At 47.4% G+C, this 12,954-nt stretch overlaps 1 protein-coding gene across 1 annotated transcript; it reads left to right on the top strand.

The window, feature by feature from the left end:
* On the top strand, nt 1-1,476 carry LOC309524725 (testis-specific serine/threonine-protein kinase 6-like). Its single transcript, XM_082209687.1, has one exon. The coding sequence runs from the start codon at nt 141-143 to the stop codon at nt 1,014-1,016; it is 876 nt and encodes a 291-aa protein (XP_082065813.1). The 5' UTR covers nt 1-140; the 3' UTR covers nt 1,017-1,476.
* The last annotated feature ends 11,478 nt before the right edge of the window (nt 1,477-12,954 follow it).

Below are 12,954 nucleotides of genomic sequence, written 5' to 3'. Positions count from 1 at the left end.
CTGTCTTAAGCACTCAGTGGCAACATGGGAGGGGGTGCAGGTTAACATCTACCACACACAATGGGTTAAAGCCTCCGGTCCCAGTTTTAATATCTAAGTCCCGGTCAAACCCATCAGAGCTCTCCGCGGCACCTTGCACCATGTCGAAGAGTTCTGGAGGGGACAGGTGGCTAAGTGAGCTTGGCTACAAGCTAGGCCAAACACTGGGGGAGGGGAGCTATTCTAAGGTGAGAGTAGCCACCTCGGCCAAGTACAAGGGGCCCCTAGCCATCAAGGTGGTAGACCGACGCCGGGCACCCCCCGATTTCGTCCACAAGTTTCTCCCACGAGAGCTGTCCATCTTACGAACCATCCGCCACCCAAACATTGTACGCGTCTTTGAGTTCATCGAAGTCTGCAATGGGAAGCTCTACATCGTGATGGAAGCCGCTTCCACCGACCTGCTGCAGCTGGTGCAACAGCTGGGGAAGCTGCCCTGCGTCCCAGACGCCCGGGACATCTTCGTCCAGGTAGTGGCTGCCGTGCGCTACTTGCACGACCGGAACTTGGTGCACCGGGACCTCAAGTGCGAGAACGTGCTGCTCACCGCTGACGGGCGCCGAGCAAAGCTGACCGACTTTGGCTTTGGCAGGGAGTCCCGCGGGTACCCAGACTTGAGCACCACTTACTGCGGATCGGCTGCCTACGCCTCCCCTGAGGTACTGCTGGGCATCCCCTACGACCCCAAAAAGTACGACGTGTGGAGCCTGGGAGTCGTCCTTTATGTGATGGTGACTGGCTGCATGCCCTTTGACGACACCCATATCCACAGCATGCCGCGCCGACAGAAGAAGGGGGTGTTCTACCCAGACGGCCTGGGCCCGTTGCCCGAGGCCTGCAAAGCCCTCATCGCCCTACTGCTTCAGTTCAGCCCAGCCTCACGGCCTGGAGTGGGGCAGGTGGCGAAAAACACCTGGCTGAAAGGAGCCCTCTTAAACAAAGACACTTCCAGATCGCTCAACGCTAGGATCGATTAAGGCAGATGAAGCTGTGTGACTTGTTGGAGCTGCTGTAGGGAGGGAAAGAGCAGATGCTTAAAGCGATATTGACAAAGGTGGAGCTACAGAACGGTCTGGGGTCACGACTGGAGGGGGGGCAGTGCTTATGCCGCCACCTTCAGAGGTGCCAACGGAGGAAGCTTCTGGTGCGACAAGATGGAGCCCACGAAGATGGGATTCAAAAGCTTTCACGGTAGAAGACCGGGAGGTGGGGCAGTAGAAACACTGGACGGATGGAACCTGCAGTACCCAAAACCGCACGCCAATGGGCAGCCGCGCAGCCTGCAGCAGGAGAAAAGACCTGTGACCCTTGCCAAAAGACTTGGACTTCATCGCAGATCCAAAGCTGGCCAACGGGCAAGCGAGGGAACGAGACATACCACTGCACAGTGTCGTCTGAAGTCTATTCCAGAAATAAACCCTGAAGCTCCCACCTGGAGACCTCTCTGTACCTTTCAGTCCTTTTCTAAATGGGTTCCCTTCCTCTTTTTATTTATTTATATATCTATATATTGCAATGGCCTTCATCCCTCCAAACTTCTTGATTCCCAAAGGAAACGCACTGATTTGGGAATGTTGTGGCACAATGTGCTGGAAAGCATGGTGGGCATGCATGGAGCAAAGTCCGGTTCAGATCTCACCTCACAGTGAGTGCCTGTGGCCAAGTCCCTTGAATTCCAACCTACCTCAAAAGGGTCATTGTGAGATTGCAATGTTGCTCTCACTTCTTTAAAGGAAGGTAAGGTAAGAACCCGGGATGGATGAGGCTACAACTGACCTAGGGAGAAGTCCCTTTGAACTCAATGGGGTCTGCTTCTGAGTAGATATGCACAGAAGTACACCCTAAATACCGTATTGGCCCGAATATACGCCACACCCGAATATAAGCCACACCTTTAAAATTGGAGGGGGGGGGACAAGAAAAAATACCCAAATATAAGCAGCTCCATTCCTCGCTGCTCCTGGCGGCATACTGGGCGGGGGGGGGGAGAAGCCTCGCTGTGTTTCCCCTTCCTCACTCTCTCCCTTCCTGGCCTTGGGGGAGAGGACGGGGGGGGGGGGACTACGCATGGGGCGGGCGCTGCTTTGCCGCACTCCTGGCACTGTTTGCCCCGCACTCCGGGCTGCATACCGTAAGGTCGCAAATATAAAAAGGTAAAGATAAAGGGACCCCTGACCATTAGGTCCAGTCATGGCCGACTCTGAGGTTGCGGCGCTCATCTCGCTTTATTGGCCGAGGGAGCCGGCATACAGCTTCGGGGTCATGTGGCCAGCATGACTAAGCCGCTTCTGGAGAACCAGAGCAGTGCACGGAAACGCCATTTACCTTCCCGCCGGAGTGGTACCTATTTATCTACTTGCACTTTGACATGCTTTTGAACTGCTAGGTGGGCAGGAGCAGGGACTGAACAACGGGAGCTCACCCCATCGCGGGAATTCGAACCGCCGACCTTCTGATCGGCAAGTCCTAGGCTCCGCGTCCTGTCGAGAATATAAGCCGCACTTTAACTTTTCACGGTTGGAATTTGGGGGGAAAGTGAGGCTTATATTCAGGCCAATATGGTAAATGTCTAGATCTAACGCTATGCAACAACTAGACCAGACTTCCTCAAACTCGGCCCTCCAGATGTTTTGAGACTACAATTCCCATCATCCCTGATCACTGGTCCTGCTAGCTAGGGATCATGGGAGTTGTAGGCCAAAAACATCTGGAGGGACGAGCTGCTTTTAATGAAAGGGCTGATGCCATGCTTGGCGTGTGTGTGTGTGTAATTATCTGTGTATTTTAAACTATATGTCTACGGTTTAAAATCTATACATGTTTAATTATTTTCTTAAATGATTTTCCTTCCATGTTTTTAGCCATTCTCCCTTTTATCTGTAAGCCACCTTGAGGCCTGCCAGGGGAAAAGGCGGAGTATACAGTGGTACCTCGGGTTAAGTACTTAATTCGTTCCAGAGGTCCGTTCTCAACCTAAAACTGTTCTTAACCTGAAGCACCACTTTAGCTAATGGGGCCTCCTGCTGCCGCCACGCTGCCAGAGCACGATTTCTGTTCTCATCCTGAAGCACGATTTCTGGGTTAGCAGAGTGTGTAACCTGAAGCGTATGTACCCTGAAGCATATGTAACCCGAGGTACCACTGTAAATGAATAAACATGAAAGAGCGCCTCTCCCCATATAAACCGTCCTGGACTCTGCGTTCATCATCTGAAACCCTTCTTCGTGTGCTTCCTCCACTCGAGATGCGGAAGGTGGCAACACGAGAATAGGCCTTCTCTGTGGTGCCTCCCTGTTTGTGTGGTGCTCTTTTTCCCCAGGGAGATTCCCCACACGCCTTTAATTTTATATTTTTAAGCGCCAGGCGTTACTCTTTAACCAGGCATTTGGCTGGTTAATATTCTACAGCCTTTTAAATGTGTCCGGAGGGGTGTGGTCTTGTTTTGCTGTTTTCGTTTAATTGCTCACTTGCGCTTTACCTTGTATTTTATTCTGTGAGATCTTTTGACGAAGAGCGGTATACAAATCTAGTGAATAAAATAAAAGGTGGTGGTGGTGATAAAACATCCATCCTTCCACTTCCACAGACTTCTGCTAGGTCAGGCCCTCCAAGTGTCCCTATTTTCTAGGGAAAGTCCCAGAGTTACAGAAGCCGTCCCAGTTTCTGAGTTGATCTCAGAATGCCCCACTTTTCCTTAGGACAGGGGTCTGCAACCCGCGGCTCCGGAGCCACATGTGGCTCTTTTACACCTTTGCCGCGGCTCCGGGGCGGATACTAGCGAGGGCAGGAGGCGCATTGTGCGCCCCAACACTCCCCACTGTGGCGGGCGCTGTACTGGCTGTGACATCGCATGGGGGTGGTGCGTGTGTTAGTCACGCACCGTCCCGACATCACCTTCCCGCCCGCTCGTTCGCCCGCTACATTGTAAGGGGCATGTACGCTGGTCACTGCATTGAAAGGGGGCATGTTCGCTGGTCACTGTTTTGAAGGGGAGTGAAGAACATACACACACACAAAAGGTAACTTGTTAATTTAACGTTTATTTCTATGAGGAGGAGTAATTCTGAGGGGTCAAACAAAGAAATAATAAAAAGTGACAAAAAGGTTCTTTTTATAATGACGAGTTTTGCGGCTCCCAGTTTTTTTTCCTTCGGAAACGGGTCTAAGTGGCTCTTTTTGTCTTAAAGGTTGCAGACCCCTGCCTTAGGACATCCCTATTTTCATGTTGGAGGGTATGGAGTTATGTGACCCCTGAGCCAAAGAGATAAGTAACTATAAAACCTTTAGAAGGCATCTGAAAGTAGCCCTGCATAGGATATTTTTTTAAAAAAAAAGTTTAATATTTTATTATTATTTTTATATTTGTTGGAAGCCACCCAAAGTGGCTGGGGCAACCCGGTCAGATAGGTGACGTATAAATAATAATAATAATAATATGATTATTGTGGAGTAGGAACGTCCCTCTTTTCACCTGATCAATGTTGGAGGCTATGAGGGACAAACACTTTGAGTACTTGAGTAGGATTGTCAACCCATTTTATCAGACATTTTATCAAAACAAAACACCTCATAGCAGCATATATATTTGTTGGAAGCTGCCCAGAGTGGCTGGGGCAAGCCAGTAAGAAGTGTGAGGAATAAATAGTAAAATTATCATTATTGTTATGTACTGAGTTGAATAGGATCCAAACTGCAGCAGTCTGATTGGTCCTAGAATAATAGGATCCAAAATGCAGCAGTCTGATTTGTCCTAGAACAATAGGATTCAGAATGCAGCAGTCTGATTGGTCCTAGAACAATGCAGCAGTATGATTGGTTGGCAGGAACCACCCAATCCTGCTCCAGATAGAAGTGAATCCACAACCTGATTGGCTTACAGTAGAATTCCGGAATTAGCCAGTCATGTGCAGCCCATTGTGTAAATAATGTATATAAAGCAGATACTGTGAGGGGACTTTCATTCATTCCTCCTCACTACTATGAGCTGAATAAAGAGCATGAAATCACTTTGCGACTCTGAGTATATTTCAATTATGGAACGGGACGTCCCTATTTTCATGGGAGAAATGTTGGGAGGGTAGGCTGTGTGTGTTCCTGGTAGTGCAGTTTAGCTAATTTCACACCGGGGGCTGCATTCCCTTAGGAGGGCTATACCATAGCTGTCAACTTACAGATTTGAAAATAAGGGACCAGCAGCCTCGAAAATAAGGGATCAGCAGCCAAAATAAGGGATTTTAGTCAACCAGCTGAAATACGAAGTTAAAAAGGACCAGATAATTTGGGAGAGCAGCGTCGGTTTTTAGCCCTTCGTTCCAGAGGTTGCTGCTCAAGACACCAGCTGATGAAACACTGCAATTAAATAACTACAAGCAGCAACCACTTTTCGCGCAAAACGAAGTCCAAGCTACGAAGATGCTGCTGCAGTTCTGTATCTTTTCTCTCGTGCTCCATCTGCAGCTCTCAGTTCCATCAGGTGGGGCGGGAGGAAGAGAAGGGGGGGGGGAAATAGCGCCCAAAGATCAGACCCGCAGATCAGACCATCTATGCTAGTCTACCACTACAAATCTATGGGAGAAGCGCTTGCGGTCCTTCCTCCGCTTTCTCCCTCTATGGTTAGCCCTTGGAACACCTGCCCACGCCTCTGCCTCTGCCTCCTCCGGAACGAATTACGTTCTTAACCAGAGGTACCACTGTATATACCACTGTATATGGAGGAATAGTGAGATATAAATGTAATAGTTTTTTTATATATATATAAAGATTTTTATTTTATTTTTAAAGGCAGGAAGATATGTTTTGCTCCTTGTCCCCAGGAGTTATTTTTCCGATTGGTCGCCCACCTTAGAGCCAATGCATTTAGTGTGACCTGACTGAATATCCAAGACATTATCAGATGACCTGAGTCCAAGTCATTAGACCTAGTGGTGTTCCTTTCTAATCCTTTAACACCACTTCTGGTTAGGCAACAGTAACCATGACAATATACGTACCACGTTTGCAAAAAATTCTGTCATATTTAGGCCATTTTGAGCATTAGGCCCTTCGAAGGTGACTGCAGGCAAGAGATGGTTCTGAAGACAATTCAGCTGCAAGAATTTCTGTGTGACTATTTCAAGGTCATTCAGAAGCAAGCAAGCAAACAAACAAACAAACAAACCTGAACGTAACACGTAATTACAACTTTGTTCCTAATAGCTGTCAGGAAAAATGCATAGGCGCTAATCAGATCTACTTGAGCCAAGCATGCAATCAGGATAAATTAGGGGTCTTATAACGAACAGAATGGTAAAGAGAGTCGACACAAATTAGATCTGGAGACATTTGCAGAGTTTCTTCCTGGAGAATCAATTTGGCATGTTGAGAAAGGTAGGCAATGCAGGCACCTGGAAAACAGAAGTACTCTGTCTCTTTGTCGAAAGCATCTTTCTCGCCTTACAGGCAGAACACCCCACATTGTCTTTGCAGTTGATGGCATTTGCAAGCAGAATTTAGGACACACCGAAGTTACCAATGTACGGATTGGACACATATCGCCATTCACGTGAGGTCAACAAGATTCCCCTCCATCCTTTCCCTGGAAAAATGGATCCATTCATCTCACAAAGAATGCCAAGTCCAAAATGGTGTCTTCAGATTTTTCACATTCCGTTTGCACATTATTTCATTACTGGGAGGAAGGAAAGCTCGTCCACTGGATGCTCAAAAAAGCAAGAGCATCCGTCTGTCTCCAGCAACAAATTGGCCTCAGCACCGTTACATCTGCTGAGAATCACAGGGGAGATGGGACATGTGGCTAATGTTTCAAGAGCATGTCCCCCCTTGAGAAGCTTGGGAAAGCAGCTGGGGTTAAAAGGACAAGGAGACACATGAGGCCTGATAGGCCGCAGCACTCTTCTTTAAGCAGATGGTAATCTCGGAAGGTCACTTGCTAATGGTACGAGAGAGTGCTGGAGTGGATCAGCAAAGCAGGAAGAAAAGAAAACAAAGCAGTCCTCTCCCTACAAACATCCAGGTTTTGAGATGTGGATTAAGCCTGCCATTCGAGATGCGTGCATCAATTCTCCTTGTTCACAGATCATATGAGCATAAGGTCTTCATCGCTCCCTTGCCTGTTCTCTTCGCTTGCGTGCTAAAGGCACAACCCTTTAACAATAGGGACCAAGTCCTTTTCTTCCAAAAGGGATTAAGTCATGACTTACTATTGGTGTACACGCAGAAGCTTAAGATGCACCAAATGGCCACAACCCAATGCAACCCACTGGAAAGAGTTAGAGGAATTATTGCATTTTTGCAGGTGGGAAGCTAAGGGACAAAATTCATACCATTTGACCTAATCTGATAGCGTTAGCCTGATCTTCGGCATGTTTGTCCAGAATTAAGACCTGCTGCATTCACTTAAGCTTAAGGTAAAGGGACCCCTGACCATTAGGTCCAGTCGCGGACGACTCTGGGGTGGCGGAGCTCATCTTGCTTTATTGGCTGAGGGAGCCGGTGTACAGCTTCCGGGTCATGTAGCCAGCATGACTAAGCCGCTTCTGGCGAACCAGAGTGGTGCACGGAAACGGAAATGCCTTCCCGCCAGAGCGGTACCTATTTATCTACTTGCACTTGACGTGCTTTCGAACTGCTAGGTTGGCAGGAGCAGGGACCGAGCAACGGGAGCTCACCCTGTCACAGGGATTCGAACTGCCGACCTTCTGATCGGCAAGCCCTAGGCTCTGTGGTTTAACCCACAGCGCCACCCGCATCCCTCACTTAAGCTTACTTCCCAGCAATAATACTTCACCTTCAACCTTTCGTGAGATCCAGCCACTATCTGCAGATCCCAAGGCATTGTCACGTTTCAGGCTTAAAGGTGGCTCTGAGATCCAGTTGGCTATGCTGTATGAAAATAGCCTGGAAGGTTTGGTTGCTTTACAGATGCCTCTCTTCCTCTTCCTTCCCTTCTACTACGTGAACTATAAAAATAACATTAAACAATTCAAGAGATGGCTTAAAGCAAATCTCCCACCAAATAGCACACACACAAAAAAAAAATCAGAGAAAGAAGTCTTACAGCGATGAGTTTACACCAATTGCGGGATGATGGCCTGCTTCCTTGAGCTAACTCTCTTGACTAGAAGCAAAACAAATCTAGCTACTACCGTGTGTCTCCAAATTGGTTGCCCCTGATTTGCAGCCTAACATTTGCTCCCAGGATTCACCAACTAGGCTACAGCATTCTAGAAAGCGGCTGTGGATCAACAGGGTTAAAGGCATGTGCCAGCCACAATTCCCGGGTGCTAGGTAACAGGACAAAAGGTGGCTAATGCTGAAAGCTGTAATTATGAAAAGGTTAATGAATTCAAACTGAATGAAGTATATAGTTGCTTATTTGTTTAAATCAGCTGCCGATTTGCTGCCAAAGAGGCAAAGTTACCCAGGAACTCCTGCTATCTACTTACTGAAGCAGTGAGTGTTCGGGGCCATTCTCCCTCTCCGACTTTGAGGTTTTAAGACAAAACACTTTCAGGCTGTCACCGAATCCCGAGAAAGAGTTAAAACCCTGGATTTGAATGCCCAAGAACATGGAAGTATCTGATTACCGAGCAGCCGTTTTCCCACAATTCATGTGTATCCTTTTCAGCGTCCAGGAGTCCTTAAGAAACAAATCTGAAGCTTATCAGACATATCTGCCGTGACTTGAAAGCTTTGCAAGCAAGTTTTATGTCCCTAGAACAGTTGGTTATTTTCATTACATCTTTTTCATTTGTACAACCCCAAAGGGCAGCTGAACTTGGGAGTCATGAAAGTTTGGGTTCCAAAAGGAAGCTAAGTTTGGCCGTATTGATCAATGGGTAGACATCCCCCAGAAAGTTTTGTAAAATCTTGCTAGGTCTACCCAGCATCTCCCAAACTCTGCCTTTTTTATTTGATGGGGTTGTTATTTACTTATGTCTATTTAGCACCCACATCTGCCCAATATACCCTCTCAACAAACCTGATAGATCGTGCTGACCATAATGTCTCCCAGTGAGTTTCCACTTTTGCGTGTTCAGACCCAGAAACCTCCCCCCTAAATAAATTCACACTTGACTCAAATTTTAGTTTTCTTTTTGGCAGAATTTAGGCCACAACTTTATTGATTACAGTGAATGGTTGCATAGGCTGTGGTTCGACTAGCTCCCTGCCACGCAGGTAGCGCTGACCCAGGGTTCCAGCATAGGTCAGCCTAGGGTGAACACCTGGATAAGCGGAAAGCCGGGAACGGGCTAACTCCGCCACCCAAATGTCCCCCTGGATTCAGGCACAGGCACAACCCCCTCTCAGGGGCAGGGGGCCCGACTTATAAAAAATATTGGGGGAGCCCATGAATAATAAATAATGAATAATAAATGAAAGCTCATGAATAATAAATAAGCTCATGAATATGCAAATAAAGTGGCGCCGCCTCCTCGTGAGCGAATAGGGGAGAGCATGCTGCGCCTATTAATCAGCTCCGAAGGAAATTGGGTGGAGCTTTTGCTCGGGAGGGAGGGCAGGAGGCATGCAGCCCAACCCTGTGCATTTTGGGCTGGGGGAGGGGCGGCGATGGCGCTCTGCTGGAGGGGCGCCCAAGATTATTGGGGGGGCGGAGCCCCCCAAACGAATTTTTGAGGGGGCTCGGGCCCCCTCAGGCCCCATGGAGTCGGCGCCTATGCTCAGGGGTTGACCAAACCACCAAGTCCCTGGATTCCTTTAACGGAATACCCTTCACATAGGGCTGGCGAGAACGTTCTCCCATCCCTATCAGCTGAACCAGAGCCTATCCGCAACCTTACAAGTTGTGACGATTTGCTACGTGGCAGGCGAAACCCAAATGGCAACTGCCAGTCAGCCAAGTGGGGAAAATTCCTGCCATGCCCCTGTCCCAACGACAGACGGCACACGATGGCATAGCAAGGTCAAGCGCAAAGCCCTAAAAGTAGGGAGCGTGTTCCGAATGCATGCGCCGAAAGAAGCAGCTCTGGGTCACGTGCATGGGTATAAATAGGTCTCTTGAACCGTTTGGACTGCGTCCCATTGGCCAGATTGCACCCAGCTATGAGGGACCTCCCAATTGGGTGTTGTGGCTGACCAATCGTACCCACCCACAAGACAGGGTGTCGGTTTTCCAGGTCTCACCGCAATACGGGCCCTCTTTAAGGGAGGACCCGATGTATACTCTGTTTGCGATACCATGCTGTTGTAATCAGTGGGCTTACTTTGCATAACATGCCCTCCAGCATTTCTCCAATGAAAATACAGACATCCTATTCAGCAACAACAATTATTTTATTATTTGCACCCTGCCCAAATGACTGGGTTGCCCTAGCCACTCTGGGCACCTTCCAACGTATATAAAAACATAATAAAACATGAAAGATTTAAAAACTTCCCTAGATAGAGCTACCTTCAGGTGTCTTCTAAAAGTTGTATAGTTACTTACCTCCTTGGCTCAGGGGTCGCATAATTCAATACATCCCTCCAGAGAAAATAGGGACATCCTAAGGAAAATGGGGACAATCCGGGATCAAATCAGAAATAGGGACACTTGGAGGGTCTGAGATAGGGCTGCAGGACAGGACAGAACTGCAGCCACCATGAAACAACATTATGGGGAATCTAGGAGGAGATGGAAGGGGTGAATCCTTGATACCATGAGGTTAATGCAGCGGGGAGTTCAATAGTTACTTGGGTGTAAGCCCCACTGCACACTGGGACTTACTTCTAAGCAAGCATGCAGAGGCCTCTGTTGTAAATCATGCAAAATAGGAAAACACATATTCATGACTGCCTATGTGCATAATTTCTGTATATCCCAGAATCCCATCTCTCGCCCCCCCCCCCAAGTTTGATTTACAATACTGCATTTTGTTGTTCAGCCCTGAGATTATGCTGCTTTTATTAATATCAGCATTTTCACATGCTTTTTTTTGGGGGGGTGTCGAGTTCTGTAGGTGAGGCTGGTTTGCAAATCAAACTCTGTAAAATCACGCCATCAAATAGAGATATAACCATTGTGGGGCAGGAGATGGGGAAAATCTGTATTACCAAAAGGTAATTGATTACAGTGTACAGGAGAAAACCATAAATAATTTGAATGGATTTGCACGCAGGGTTCTGAATACACAATAAGCAGCCATGACTTCAAACCTGCAGCAACTACAAAAAATGAGGCTTACTGAAAAGTGGAGATTTGGGTACTGGACAAGATTTATACATCCTTAATGCCGACTATTTCCACCTGGCATAAATAGCTTAGCAATGCAGGCAGCTGAAAAGATATGTTGAAACATCTTCTTTAAGTAGATTGCCATCCAAAGACTATTTCTTTTCTATTGCAGAGAATGAGATAATGACGAGAATAAAAATCACTGGCTTCTAGAGCGACGTGTAGCATTTACTTTCTGTTTTGTAACATTTCCCCAATGAGATGCATGTATTAGGCAAGATCCAGACATTAGCAAGTTGGCGCGATGTTTTGCAAGAGAAAGTACAAGAGCTGGTGTGAAAAGCTGAACTGTCCACGAATGTAAGAATAGCAGGCGTGCAAGGTCTTTCAAAAACACAAGGCACCCATTGGATTTGGCTGCTGCGCTATGCTAAGAATAGGATTCCTGTGCAAGCGGGCTGCAGTGTTAGGATATCACTTGCTGTGGTCATGAAGCACCAGCCTGTCCCAGTCTAATACAAATTAAACTTTACTAATTTCAATGGTGCTTACTCCTGGTGCGTGGCAGGATTGCAGGCTTAAACCACATTCCTACATATATAGTCAATCCTAACCTAATGGTAAGGGACGCAGGTGGCGCTGTGGGTTAAACCACAGAGCCTAGGACTTGCCGATCAGAAGGTTGGCGGTTCGAATCCCCACGACGGGGTGAGCTCCCGTCGGTCCCTGCTCCCGCCAACCTAGCAGTTTGAAAGTACGAAGTGCAAGTAGATAAATAGGTACCGCTCCAGCAGGAAGGTAAACGGGGTTTCCGTGTGCTGCTCTGGTTCGCCAGAAGTGACTTAGTCATGCTGGCCACATGACCCGGAAGCTGTACGCCGGCTCCCTTGGCCAGTAAAGCGAGATGAGTGCTGCAACCCCAGAGTTGGTCACGAATGGACCTCATGGTCAGGGGTCCCTTTACCTTTACCCTAATGGATCAAGTGTGCAGAACTTCTCATGAACTTCTGAACAAGGAATAAGCTGTGGAACAGGACAACTTGCAGAGCTTTGGATACTCCTTAATTCTTTCCCTTTCCCTACATTTGTTTGGCACAGGAATGACAAGGCACCTGCCAAGGGTCCATAGTTTCTGAAAGGTCCATTGCTTTCAGCCTATTTTCCAGAGACTGTCCCAGATTTACAGAAGCCATCCCAGTTTCCGATTTGATCCCAGAATGTCCCACCTTTCCTTAGGACATCCTCTTTTCATTGGAGAAATGTTGGACGGTATGGTATTATGTGTCCCCCGAGCCAAGGAGATAAGTAACTATACAACTTTTAGAAGACATCTGAAGGCTGCCTGCATAGGGAAGTTTCTTGGAAGCAACCTGCTCAGATGGGCGGGGTATTATTATTATTATTATTATTATTGACATCTCTATTTTCATGTTGGAGGGTATGCTATCTTTGTCTTCAGTCAAGCATTGCTCATCCCCGTCTGCAGTTGTATTAAGCACTTTTCTTAGAAGTTTCTTAGGATATTCCTCCATTGTTTTTGGAGGAGTCGGAACCAACTATTACTTGAAGAGGGCAGGAAGAGAACTGCATGTAAACAAGGATCTGGGGATCAGTGGAAGGTTGTAAAAGCAGAGGACCAGCACATTCTGTCAAAGGAAAGTTCAGCAACTTTCCCAGCACACTGAATTGTGGGAACTTTTGCTTTACCAGGGAATGGCTGCACTATTTTTAACATTTTTATT

This window comes from Podarcis vaucheri (assembly GCF_965113315.1).
Source record: "Podarcis vaucheri genome assembly, chromosome: 1".
Lineage (NCBI taxonomy): Eukaryota > Metazoa > Chordata > Lepidosauria > Squamata > Lacertidae > Podarcis > Podarcis vaucheri.
The sequence above is the reverse complement of the archived record's forward strand: the minus strand, read 5'-3'. Positions and strand labels throughout refer to the sequence as shown.

Excerpts from the sequence above, each read along its gene's own strand:
- LOC309524725 (XM_082209687.1), top strand. The coding sequence starts at position 141 with ATGTCGAAGAGTTCTGGAGGGGACAGGTGGCTAAGTGAGCTTGGCTAC.